Source organism: Alternaria viburni, assembly GCF_023758015.1.
Source record: "Alternaria viburni strain BMP 2772 chromosome Unknown scaffold_17, whole genome shotgun sequence".
Taxonomy (NCBI): domain Eukaryota; kingdom Fungi; phylum Ascomycota; class Dothideomycetes; order Pleosporales; family Pleosporaceae; genus Alternaria; species Alternaria viburni.
Window position 1 is genome coordinate 588,756 of NW_026055786.1, and position 12,860 is coordinate 601,615.

Here is a 12,860-nt window from a genome sequence, read left to right on the forward strand (position 1 = left end):
TTCATCCATGGCTACAAGTACAAATTCGTACACACTCTCGACCGCTGGGTATGTTACCAGCTGAAGTATGCCGCTATATTAGCCTTTGTTAGATCAAGAACGTAGACCGGCGCACCTTAACTCGTCCTTGTGTCATGCCCTCGTCCCCAGCAATGCCCTGCTATCCGGCAAGCTGGCAACAGTCAACGGAGTATTTGTGACTGCAGCCGACACAGATGTTGCCGAGATCCTTCGTCTCCCATCTTCTTCTGCATCCACAGCATACCCACACGCAATCGGGGACCGGTTCTGCGCCCGGATAAGGAGTGTGTTGTAGTATCGGGAGTGCTGAGTTTCGTTGCTTCATGTCAGAAATTTCTTTGGCGGTGGCTCTTGCGCTGGCGGAGAACTGTGATCGGAAGACTTCAAGTGTAGTTGATGTGCTTGAGTTGGGCACAGTGTCGCGTCGCTTTCGAGGGTATTGTGGATTAGAATTGTATCTAGAGACGCTGATGCCGTGCTCGATAGCAAACGCGCAAATGTGCTCTGAGACCGGACACGTGCCTGCTCGTTGTCACTCGTGGGTTCTGCTGGAAGATTTCGTCGGCATTGTGACTAGCGATGTGAGTGATTTTGAGTGATAACTTAATGAGCTGTGAAGCAGTGCATCTAAAGCAGTGAGTAGTGAAGAATCGCCTGCGTGTGTGTAAACCCAGTGCCTGGGTCGTGGTTGCCAAAGTGAAATGTTAGTCAGAAAAAAGAACCGACCATCACGCCACGCTCAACACCTTCCTATTAGATGATGCACCTTGACTATGCCTTCTACAGTCCGTCCAGTCTTTCGTTACCCTTGGCTCTTTCTCGAAATAGAAGTATGCTTTATTAATTTTCCGTGCTATTTGTCGTTCGTGGTGGCCGCCATCCCCACATGCCTTCGTGACACAGTATCGTACACGAGAAACTTGCTCGGCTTCATGTAGGCGAGCTTGAGAGGAACCTAGATGACTGTATTAACTGACAGCGACAGGAGCTTTACCTCCTGGAACTAGTTCTGCGGCGCGGTACTGTAGCCGCGCGGCCCGCTCAATTCCATCCAGCCTGCAGCTTCTGAATTGCTTCATCCTCAGAAACCACATCCGCCATTTTTGCATTGATGTCGGAAAGGTTTGCTTTGTGGACCGCAGGTGATAAGTCACCGCATGCTTCTCCCACGACCTGGAATGATGATTAGTGACATTTACAGGGACTCATGCGTTGCCGAGTCGATCCGCACCATTGGTCGAAATCCAAAGCACATGCAATCGAGGGCAGTCGCGCGGACGCAACCACTTGTACTGACACCACAGATTATGACAGTATCGACGTTGCAACTTTGGAGTTGCGCAGCCAGATCGGTCCCGAAGAATGCGGACGGGTAGCGCTTGGGGACGACGACTTCACCAGCGGCGGGCTCTAAACCAGGATACCAACTTTCAAGGCCGTTCCCGCAGCCGACTTGGAACAGCTTGAGTAGCGGTACTTTGCTGTAGAACAGGCCCGCATCCGACATGTCCGGCTTCGTGTATTCGACTCGCGTCCAGATCAACGGCGTTTTGCCTTGGCGGGCGGCAGAGACGAGTTTTGCGATGGACGCGGGCGCCGCCGCAGACGCAGGGTTCGACTTGGTGTCCAATGGGCTGGCATCGTTCCAGTAGGCGTTACAAACATCGACAAGTAGCAGCGCCGGACGTTTACCCCATCCTATCCTCCCGGCGAAGCCATCCTGATAGTCGCGATGCGCTTTCTGGGTCATTTCGTCGTGGTTGTGGCACTAGAGGTGAGTCATGATTGAAATTGGGCGGAGAAGAGCGAGGAAACTATGACGGTAGCGTCGCGCCGCTTGCTATAGCCAGCACTGGAGGTCATCACCATTGCCGTCCATTCAATTCGAGGCGCAACGTTGACATGACGGACTTATCAGCACTGGTGCCGGATGGAGCTTCGGAGCAGTTCCGCCAGGGCAATTAGGCGGCTTTCACGCCCCCAGACCGTCGGGAGTAAGCAACCGGTTCCAAGCGGACCATCAATATACCGACATATACTACCCGAGGTATCTTGATCATTTCGCACCGCCACATAGACGGGCCCTCGGCGGAACCCATTTCAAAGGCTCTTGTGCTGAAGTTGTTCCGATGCAATGGCTTGCGGCATTGCCTTCCGCCCTGTCAGCATAGCGTTGATCTCTGGTGCACCCGTTACGCGCGTTTGAGGGACTCAATTCACAACTGCAGTTTGACCCCGGACTTGGCACCACATGATCGGACTTCCCCACATGAGCAGCCTGGGTACCCAGCCGGAGGCCGATGGCTCTCCTTCCCCCAAGACTGCCAGTTCTGTCCCCGCCATGGACGCAAAAGAAGGGAGGATAGGGAACGCCTTTGCGTGCGAGCGCTGTCGAAAACACAAGGTTCGCTGCGTTCCATCTGACACGCCGGCTCTCTGCCAGAGGTTTGTTTACCCCAGCCATATTTTTGCTCCACATTGAATGACACGTGCCCCAGATGCCAAAAGGCAAGAGTCGAGTGTGTGGAACATGTTGCGCGCAGGCGGCCAGCAAAGGCGCGCAGCGATGGCCAAACACCCACCAAGCTGCGCGACTTCGACAAGAAATTGGACAAGTTGTCTGCTATCGTTGCGACAATGGCGCCGGCTCCGACACAATGTAGTCTGCCATCGGTAGCCACCATCCCATCGCAACTGTTGGACTCCACACAGCAAATGCCGACGCCGACACCAATCACCGCTCCGCCTGTATCGATGCCACCAGCTCCCAGGACGTTATCACTCCCCGCTCATGCAAACCAGTCCGAAAGTTCGGCGTCATTCTGGGAATCAATGAACGACACGCTGTCTTGCCTTGGCCGACTGGATCCTGTGATCAGATCGATCAGCCTGGTGCACATGCAGATGCTGCTCGACACGTATCGCAGCATGGTCGACTTCTTCCCCTTTGTATCCCTCCCGAGAGACGCCCGCTGTCAGGACCTCTTCCAGAGCCGGCCGATGTTGATGTTTGCTGTGCTAACAGTCTCTTCTTACGATTCGGTCCCGCTTCAAAGAGCACTGAGCCTAGAATTCCGTAAAGTGGTCATGGTCCGGATAATGAAAGGCGAAAAGAGTTTGGACCTCCTACAGGGACTCTTGGTCTTCATAGCCTGGCACCATCACTACATGGATGTCCAAGCTGTTTCGATCACGATGCTTCTTCAATTGTGCTTGGGTATCGCACACGACCTGGGTCTGGACAGTATAGGGAGGACTGTGAGGAGTCCTCTACAAAAGGAAAGCCCGCGTGACAGGGAAGCTAAGCGGGCTTATCTGGGATGTTACTACTTATCTTCCAACCTGGGTCTGATGGAGCCAGTCAAAGCAAGGACCATGACGCACACCAGCACACTCCGGAACTACGCTTCGGAACTGGCCTCTTCGTGGGAAAATACGTCAGATGCCGTCCTTCCAATACTAACTGATGTCTGCCAATATATGGAGGACGTGGAGGAGACTTTCCGTAACCAGTCAGAGCAAGCAGTGGTGGTTCGTACACAAGTCAAACGACTGAGCGACAAGTGGGAGAATATTCGTCTTGCATCCAAGCTGCAAGCGAAAGACTTCAGTAAGCAGTCACATCACTGTAACGTTCGCAATTGCTAATTTCTGACTAGCAATACTGCAATGGCTACAGCTTGCAGCACGCATACACCTGTATCGAACGGCAGCTTCCATCGATCTCGTAGATCGCGACAGTACACCGTGGGCTTCGGGCTTTCAACTATCACTACGCGTCACCCTGGTCCGGTCCGTCGAACAGTTCCTCGACAACAGCACAAAGCTTCCGACCAAACATTTCGATTTCGTGTCGCTGATCGACTGGCTCAATCTGATCAACACCATCACCAGCTTGAGCAAGTTGGCCATTCACGCCTCGCCCATGCCAGGTTGGGACGCTAGCGAGCTCCAAATAGCGAAGTCATTCGACTACTATCGCGAACAGCTATCCTCGCAGATGCCTCGCCCTCGCGATGCTCAAGACAGTCAAGAAGACGCGTTTGAGCGCTTCCGACGCATCACTTCAGTCATGAGACTAGCGCTGCACGATGCAATGGGTAGGGGAAGCCCGAACGGCAACACATTTGAGCTAGCGACAGGCTCGGGACGGACTGTATCTCTCCTCCACAATCTGTCACTGCCTAAAATCAACGGGAGTGGTACGACCAATGGAGTGGAGAAATTACCGAGTTTACGGGACGTGACTCCGTCGCTCGATATTACCAGCACCGACTTCCACTGGAAGTTCCTCATGGGCGCGGTCTGAGGGAAGATATGCCAAAAGCCTTGTGCGCACACCATCTAGGTGTCTGGCAGTGGTTCGATATATTGTCGCGATTGCTTTCGCGATCAGCCTCGAAACCGGTCACAGCACAATCACACTCCACATTCCGGTCGCCATGACCACAGGTTTCCACATCTGCATCAAATGCCGGTGCATATTCTGCGGTCTTTCTCCGGCGGCATTATTTTCCCAGGAGAGACGATCGCGCATTACCGACTGACCGGTGGCTCCGTGTCGGTCCTCCCATCCAATGTCCGTCCGTGCCGAGGCCCAGTCCGCCGCACGCCTTCAAGGCACTTCCAAGGCAGTCCATCGGGCTGAATCCACATTAAAAAAAAAGTCACTTGCGCGCCTCCGAACTTCTCCATGTGTTCTTGCTCCGCAATTCTTCCGTAATTTCTTGCGACGGCGCGGATGGTTTCCGCCTCTGGTTGTTAGCGTTGCGTTGAATTACCTGTCGCTGTTGCATCTCTTGTTACTGTCGCTTATATACCCAGCATCAATTATTGCATCAAATATAGATTCTTGAGATGTTTCCGAAGTGTGCCTTTGGCTTGTGAAAGTCTGGACCTGAGTTGAAGCCAAGTTTTCTTACTTGGAGCTGTGAGCGAAAGCATCAGTTTATGCGAAGAGGCGCACGCCACAGGCGTTGTCAGACGACGTTTCTCGTACTTGTCGCAACCACTCAACTTTCAGCTGAACAGTGAGGTTTGAAAAGATATATGATGGGTAACTCTCAGCGACTATGACTTGATGATCATGTAGCGACTTCTCAGTCAGAGATCACCTCGTCAATAGTAAGCTCACTGCTCAAGTCTGCGAATCACTGCTCACTATTACTGTGCATAGCCATATCGCCCGTCTACACTGCACATCCTTCCTCCTAAGTTGTTATCATACAAGAGAAACGACTCCAAACGCCAGCCATGGGCTGCATGTCAAGCAAACTCGCTGGAGCAAAACACGATCAAGACGGATATGGCCCCAACCCAGGGAAGCCTTCAGGCCCTCCCTACATACTTTCCGACGGTACAAACGCTAGAAATACATCTGGTAGAATGTACTACGGTGGTGGCTATGGCGGCGATGGCGGAGGGTATGGCGGAGGAGGAGATGGTGGAGGTGGAGGGGGTGGATAACGACGAGAACAACGAAGGACACGATGCTTCCATGTTCTCTTGACCTACTTGCTGTCTTGTGATTATTCTTTTACCTTCCATAGGTAGCAATCTGTATGTGCTTTCAATGTATCAGCCGCAACAGCGCCTATGACCTCTTTCTCATCCCTTCCATTATTTAATGGGCGGATTCAGTTATCGTGTATCTCGTGCGTGTTGCGGGAGTCGTGAGTGGCTCGTCGTTAATGGGTCATCGCGGTACCATGGGAGAGAGGGTGGGGACCAACTACAACAATGACTTCCGCCTAGCATAGCCGCCTTGTCAACCGTGCCTCATATCCGCTACGGCACAGCCAAGAAGTATGAACATCCCTCAGAACTGGCTTTCGAGCTTGTCCTTAACCTTCTCAACATCCACGAACCTCCGCAGTTTCATTCGTTGACTGTTCCTCTAACTACTACTGACATCGTCAGCGCCTCCATTCGGTCGTCTTCTCTTCGCCACAAGCACTCGAGCCAGCGCATACACATTCGCACCATTCATTCAACCTAGAGATCACCAAGCCATGGGCTCTTTTCTATCAAAACTAAATCGCGAAGTCGAACGCGTGAAAGACGAAGTAAATCATATATCGGCAGTATATGCTGCCCGGAGAAACGGCGAAAGAGCCCGTGGGTATTTCGAGGGTGCTGCTGCATACCCAGGCCAAAACAGATCGTATGGACGCTACAACGGAAGACATGATAGGACCACCCCGTTTTATGACGGGGGTGATATGCACGGCAGGCAATACAGTGAATTGGATAGAGCAGACAGCGGGTTTAGTGACGGTGACGGTGGTGTTGTAGGGACGTCTAGTGAGGGCAGCGCGTCTGGTGAAGGAGGTGGAAGTGGAGGAAGAGACTAGAGAGGGTGGTCTGCCCACGAGCTAGAGATCCTAAAAAGACAGGACGTGAAATACGCGCAGTCAGGGCTCTGGGTACTGGCAGAGTTATCTTTGTGTCGTTATTCAAAAGTTCGAGGTCACCGGGGAACATGCTCACATTGTGTGCTTCACTGCGCTCTCTTCCATTGTTCACGTATAAGACTTCGACAAAACTACTCGTATATCCCTCGCTCATCATACACAATCATACAGGCTTCCCATTTTCCGCAGCCAAAAAGTACCTCCGCGAGGAACTTTACATCCTCTACACCCACTCAAAGCTCCACACATTTCCCCCAAAATCTCACCATGGGCTGTTCATCCTCCAAACCAATCCCTAAACCAGTCTCCAATCCTCCTGCCGCAAACCCACCGGCCCCTTCCCCCACGCCCACCAAGCCAGAAGCAAAGACGCAGCCTAAACATGTAGCACCGCGCAATACACCCACCCCTCCATTCACCACAGCGCCCTCGACCCCTGTTCCGATAAGAGGACCTTTGGCAAGCAAATATGGGTATTACGACACGGGGTTCACGTGGATCAGCACGCGGGATAAGATGATGGAGTGACGGGTGTGCTGGAGTAAAGGATACTGATATGCGAAATTGAATACAATGAGTGCTATATGAACTAGACGATGAGTTAAATGTCTTTTGATGTGATTAGGTCTAAAATATGAATCACTCATTCTCATACTAGTTTCTCAAAGCATCGTCTTACTAGTTGAAGACGTGAAGTCATGAATCTCATCTCTTCACTAACCACAGTGAATCCACACCTTATCCCTTCTCTTCTAGTTCGCGGAAGCCTACTTCGCACACACCATCGAAGTGCCTACTACCAACCACCACCATCACCAGCCATCGATACTCAAACGCCATAATCAACCATGGGTTGCACATCCTCCAAATCCACAGAACCGCTCCCCGCCCCTCAGCCGATCGAAACAAACACCACTCCTCACGTCACTACACCTACTGCTGCTGAAGGCCATAGTACCATCTCCGACATCCCACACCCACAGTCACAGCTACCTCGAGCAACCATACGACAAGTGCCTCCAGACGGCCATGCACTGACTGACGCCAAGATACACGATACGCAGGCTGGATCGAATAACGTACCGTACTACGAAAACAAATTGTGGCGGAGGGGATAGATAGGTAGAGGAAGAAGTGTGGATTCAAGTTGAGCGTCATTCATATTCGAGAAGAGCCATAGAGAATACTAAAACAAGAAAGGAAAGCTAGAGTAGAGAAACATACCAGCATAACAGACCGAGTCTCAAAGAAAGCAAGCTTCCAAGCCATATCTCATACAAGCCCAATCATACAGCAAAAAAGCCGCCAACCCATAAACGCCGCGCAATGCAACACACACCCATCCTAACCCACTACCCATCCTAATTATACCGCCTACTCTTACTAGCCCACTCCTCCTCCCTCCTCGCCTTCTCCGCCTCCAACTTCTTCAACTCCCTCGCCACACCCCCACTAGCCCTCCACCAAACATCCGTACCCGTCCTTATCAGCCTCTCAGCCGCACTAACCGGCCCATCAACCGCCGGCCTCACATCCAGAAAGAAAACTGGTTGTTCGTCTGCCTCTCCCTCGCCCGACGCTTCTGATGTTTCCGGCGCACCCTCATAGTAATCAATAACATAACGAATCTCTTTACACCCCTTCTCATTACAGCGCTCGACAAACCAATCATGGCGATCAAACGGCGGCGCCGTACCGAATTTCTCTGGCATCACGTAGCCCAGCCACTGCATGATCGTTGCTTTGGGCGTCGGTTCCGTAGGTCTCCCTGTGAACCTGAGTAGTTTCGGGGGCTGAACATCCCTATGATCCCACGTCGTCGTATCAAACGGATCCTCATGCGTGCCGAGTTTGAAATTCGCGACGTCCTCGCCTTGCTTGCATATCTCGTATCCTTCCTTCAACCCCCGCGAAAAACGACGCTCCCAGCCCATGATCTCGGCCCACGCGCCCTCGTTGAGGAAATTGTGCACGCCGACCATGCTTTCTACGGCTGTGATGTCGGTGTCTGTGTAGCCTTTGCGCAGCATGGCGTTGTACATTTGCTGCGGGGAGGGGTACTCCCAGAGCGTGCCGTCGCCTTTGGGGATCGTGGAAGTCTCGCGGTCGAGGGGGAGGTTGACGGATTGGGTCGCTGCGCGCTCGTTGGAGAGTTCGGAGAACATGTTGTTGAGGGGGTTGAGGCGCGAGAGGAGGCCTTGCTTTGGGGGTGGGGAGGAGTTGTTTTCGGGTGGGACGTAGGGACAGGCGCCGGCGGGTGTCTTCTTTTCGGCGACGACGGGCGGGACGGGTTTCTTGTGCATCGGGCATTCTGGCTGGTGGGTTGTTAGTGGTGTGTGTGTGTATGGGGAGTGGGAGTGCGTACTGGAGGTTCCATGCTGCTCATGCTGCCTCGAGGCATGGCGTGCGGCGCAACACGTGCAGCAGGTGCGGCGGGTGCGGTGTCTGCCCAAAACCAGCCCATGGTGAGTATCCGTGTGGAAAGAGTAGTACAGCGAAAAGAAGAGGCAAGCAAGGGTATATAGGGCTGAAGAAGATGTGACGGGTGGCGGAGATTATCGGGAAGAACAATTTCGTGCAGGGTCCTCGTCGTCATCGCTCTAAGCACGTTAGGCGTACTCCGATTGGCTCGACACGTCAATGCAGTGAAAGTCGATTTGGAAGCTATATTTGGATTTCTTTTTGGTTATGTTCTTGATATCGTACGCATATGCGCAAATGTTCTACATATCTTGGTCAAGACGCCTTGAAATGTGCTCAACCATATTCTTATGATCCTGCCGCCTTCGCCAACTGGCCAGTGCCCCGCGAGCTGAAGATAGCCATGATGCCAAAACTGCCATAGAACAGAACCATGGGGTACGCTACCAGTCCCCGCATGGAAGTCATGCGCCCTACGAGATGTGTTAGTTCCCATCAAAAACCCCATCGGAAGGCTCGACTTACCAACAACGGTGAACATGGAACTGGAGCTGTAGGAACACCATGTGATGGCCAGGCTGGTCAGAAGGTATCCAAATAGCCCGTCAAGCGGCACAATGATTCCAAACATCGATACCAGAACGAGAGGGAGCAGACAGTATCCGAGCACCGATGCCGATCGTGGGAACGTTAACGAGGAGCCGAGATGTGAGCCATGCGGGTGACCGTGGTCTCCAGGTGTCGCTTCGACGACAGGCGGGGACATGAGGGAGAGAATCTGGTGGAGGAGGATCGTGCCAACGAACGCCAGACCTGTTTTTGTTAGTTACTGTCTTTCTCCAAGCAGCTGTTTGACTTACCGTAGATGTAACCGAAATGAAGCTTTCCAGACAACTACTCCACGTTAGCTCTCATTTCTTTCTTGATATCGTGTCTCATACCAGTAACGACGTCCCAAAGATCAAGAAGAACAGTATCGGCCCTGCCACATCGCTGTCGTCCATGATATGTTGATCGATCCGACCAAACGGATTCAGCACAGCCAACGTCTTCATCTGTATATGCCTGAAGTTCACTCCCAACTCTTCCAGTAGCGGCGGCTCTCCGTCATATCCTTCCGTGCCAAAAGCCGCCAGCCACCCTGTCCGCAGCCCCGACACACCCATGCCCATCTGCCCGCTCACGCCCGGTGCAGCGAACCCCGCACCATACTGTGCGGGATACGCTTGACTCGCCGGTGCGCCGTAGTTTGCCTGAAACGGTGTGGAATGGCCAGATACCGGCTGGTTCGAAAATGACGATGGGTAGAATTGGAGGTTTTGCGCATTCCCAGCGCCGTATTGCGGGTTCTGTCCGTAGCCGTATTGCGCCATTGTCTGATATGCGAGTGTGTGAGGTATATCGACGGAGACTAGGTATCGGGATGCAGCGATCTGGCGTTGGGAAGGTCGTGCAGCTGGTGCCTGGCGGAGGTGGAGCGGACGTGTCCTGGGGAGATGTGGTACGTGGAGCGAGAGACGACGTCACCGGGGATTTTTGCGCGGAAAGGACAGATTGCGTGAAACGGGGGTGTTGGGTTTGGAAAGGGAGGGCTCGCGCGCTGAAGTGGGAAGAAGACAATTGTTTGTTTGCAATGTTGGGGCTCAATCTGGCAGCCACATGTCATCGTGTGCATCGACCCTGGCCAGCCGTCCACAGGCCGATGGGGGCTTGGCAGCGACACGAGCATCAGAAGCAAAGCTAACGCTGTGACTATTTGACAACCACGTCTAAGCTATAGTTCTACGAAGCTTATGAATGTTTACTCGTTACGTTTCTCATCCTCAACACGGGATTAACATAATAGAGGGGGGTCCGCTAACTGGGCCGATATTCTGACGAATATAACGCAACGGCTTGAATCCCTCCTGCATCACCCAGTCCAAACCAATAACCGTACCCTCTTCATTGCGTATGAATACCAGGAGAAATTGCTCGTAGCTCGAGTAATCCACCAGGCATCTTGTCTCCATCTCGTCGCTCGATCCAGGTAAAAAGCTAAACGTGTGGGACTGGTAGTGTTCCAGGAGATGGCACTGCGAATCCATGCCATTCCGTTTCATCTCCAATTGATCTCTACTTACCTTGTATACATCAATAATCCCCTGTATGTCATTGTTCCGGTACGTCCCCTCAAGGCTTTCGAGATGGGGACATGGCGTATCTAACATGCGGTTCTTCTGCAGATCGTTTTTCATCTCGGTATATCGGTTCAGACTACGGGTAGATAGCTTCTCCGCCCTCATACCGAAATCCACTTCCGGGGTCATATCGAAGAGTGATTGAACGAACATCTGAGCAACGAGATCAGAGCAGTCTCCAGCACTCTGCGCGTTGGTCAGGACGACCACAGCGGATTTGGTCTCCGGAAAGAGATAGATGGAGTTGAGATATCCGGTCACCTGGCCTCCGTGGTATAGTGCCAGCTGCGGCCGCGATCCTCGCCCGATGACATCGTCTCTCTGTGGGCCGTTGGTAGACAACCACCCAAGTTGTGTCGAGGGAATCATGTGTCTTGCCCATCCAAATGCATACGAGTTCTCGTTGACGGTATCGTCCATAACGGGTATCTTGCGGGACGTGATTTGGCTGATTCGCCTTAGCGGGTTTGTCGATGTGTTTTGCGCGTCCGTATGGTCGTCGTGGTGTACTGCTTCGTGTTGATCTGTGTTGAGACTCAATCCTTGGATGGCCTCAATGGTGCTCTTCTCCGTCTCTTCTTCTTCCAACCGTTCCATTACTGCTTGCGACCAGATGAGCATTTCCGGAACGTTCGACCAAATCGCCATTGCAGCTCCACAAATAGTCTTGTCTGAAACTTGAGGCATTCGTAAACGTACTGGTCGCCTGTCGTGCAAGACCGTATGCCCCTCAGCCAGATTTCCACCCTCGACTTTCCATCGAGAACACGTCGATCTACTCATTCCGAGAGGCTCAAAGATTCTCTTCTTGACGAACCCTCCCCAGCCATCCACGGCATCCTCGCCGCCTACCGCTTTAATCACTTTACCCACCAGAGCGTAAGGCCAGTTGGAGTAATGGAATCCGGTGCGAAATGTGTCGTGAACTGGCATGTTGGCAGTGATATGTAATAAATCTTCTGGAAGAAGCAGTTCTGCGCCTGCTGCGCCATACCACGCGATGTCGAGCTGTGGAAATCCGCTGGAATGAGAGAGGACTTCTGATAGACTCATGTGTTTGCCTATGGCAGGATCTTTGTTCTGGGTAAAGGGTATGTATGTGGATAGCGGTTCGGTCCAGCTCAGTTTGCCCTCGTCGACGAGTATACCACAGGACGCGGCGATGAAGGCTTTGGTGAGTGATCCGATCATGTAGAGAGTTGAATTGTTGACCGGGACATAGTTTTCGTTCCCATCTGCGAATCCTTGGCTGTGCTGGAGGATGATCTCGCCTTCGTGGAGGATGCCGATGGAGAGAGAAGGACATCCGGTGATTTTCATCAACTTCCGGACTTGGGGTAGACAAGCCCGTACTCTGTTGCAGCATCAGTACAAGTCCTGTCATACTATCGATATCGTTAGAGTGACCGTACCTCTTTTTTGCTGCGGTAGGATCCATGACTTATCCGAGGCTTAATAGTGATAGTGATAGAGCGACTCCCGTTTTGCGAAACCGTGGAGACAGGTAGCTTTGCTGAATAAAGTATCGACCGAACAATAAACGCAGGTGAAGGTGAGAAAGTCGAGGACGACGGCCACGGACGTGTTGACGTGCCGCGAATAGGCGACAACACAAGCAGGCAGGAGCGTGTCTGCCGAAACGGGCTAGACCGACCACGCCCATATCCATGGATCCTGCATGATGCATAGGTGAAAGAAGGAACGAATGATCACACAGCGAAGCCGCACCGCAGATTCGATGCTAGACAATTGCGCATGCAAAATGTCAGTTGCATATTTGGGAGGAATAGGTTCGGGAACCGTGTCCATAGATTTGAGGGGGGTA

General features: G+C 52.5%; 4 protein-coding genes across 4 annotated transcripts; 1 reads left to right on the plus strand and 3 right to left on the minus strand.

The window, feature by feature from the left end:
• Positions 1-1,062: 1,062 nt before the first annotated feature.
• J4E79_007820 (uncharacterized protein) lies at positions 1,063-1,771 on the minus strand (the record flags this gene model as incomplete). The annotated part of the gene is made up of 2 exons (XM_049356682.1): positions 1,063-1,194; positions 1,253-1,771. 2 exons carry the CDS (start codon positions 1,769-1,771, stop codon positions 1,063-1,065), a joined length of 651 nt encoding a protein of 216 aa, XP_049209029.1.
• Positions 1,772-3,396: 1,625 nt separating this feature from the next.
• Positions 3,397-4,330, plus strand: J4E79_007821 (uncharacterized protein; the record flags this gene model as incomplete). The annotated part of the gene is made up of 2 exons (XM_049356683.1): positions 3,397-3,631; positions 3,708-4,330. The coding sequence occupies 2 exons, from the start codon at positions 3,397-3,399 to the stop codon at positions 4,328-4,330; spliced, it is 858 nt and encodes a 285-aa protein (XP_049209030.1).
• Positions 4,331-7,795: 3,465 nt separating this feature from the next.
• On the minus strand, positions 7,796-8,898 carry J4E79_007822 (uncharacterized protein; the record flags this gene model as incomplete). The annotated part of the gene is made up of 2 exons (XM_049356684.1): positions 7,796-8,749; positions 8,800-8,898. 2 exons carry the CDS (start codon positions 8,896-8,898, stop codon positions 7,796-7,798), a joined length of 1,053 nt encoding a protein of 350 aa, XP_049209031.1.
• A 305-nt stretch (positions 8,899-9,203) lies between these two features.
• On the minus strand, positions 9,204-10,228 carry J4E79_007823 (uncharacterized protein; the record flags this gene model as incomplete). The annotated part of the gene is made up of 4 exons (XM_049356685.1): positions 9,204-9,328; positions 9,381-9,668; positions 9,716-9,749; positions 9,797-10,228. The coding sequence occupies 4 exons, from the start codon at positions 10,226-10,228 to the stop codon at positions 9,204-9,206; spliced, it is 879 nt and encodes a 292-aa protein (XP_049209032.1).
• Positions 10,229-12,860: the final 2,632 nt, after the last annotated feature.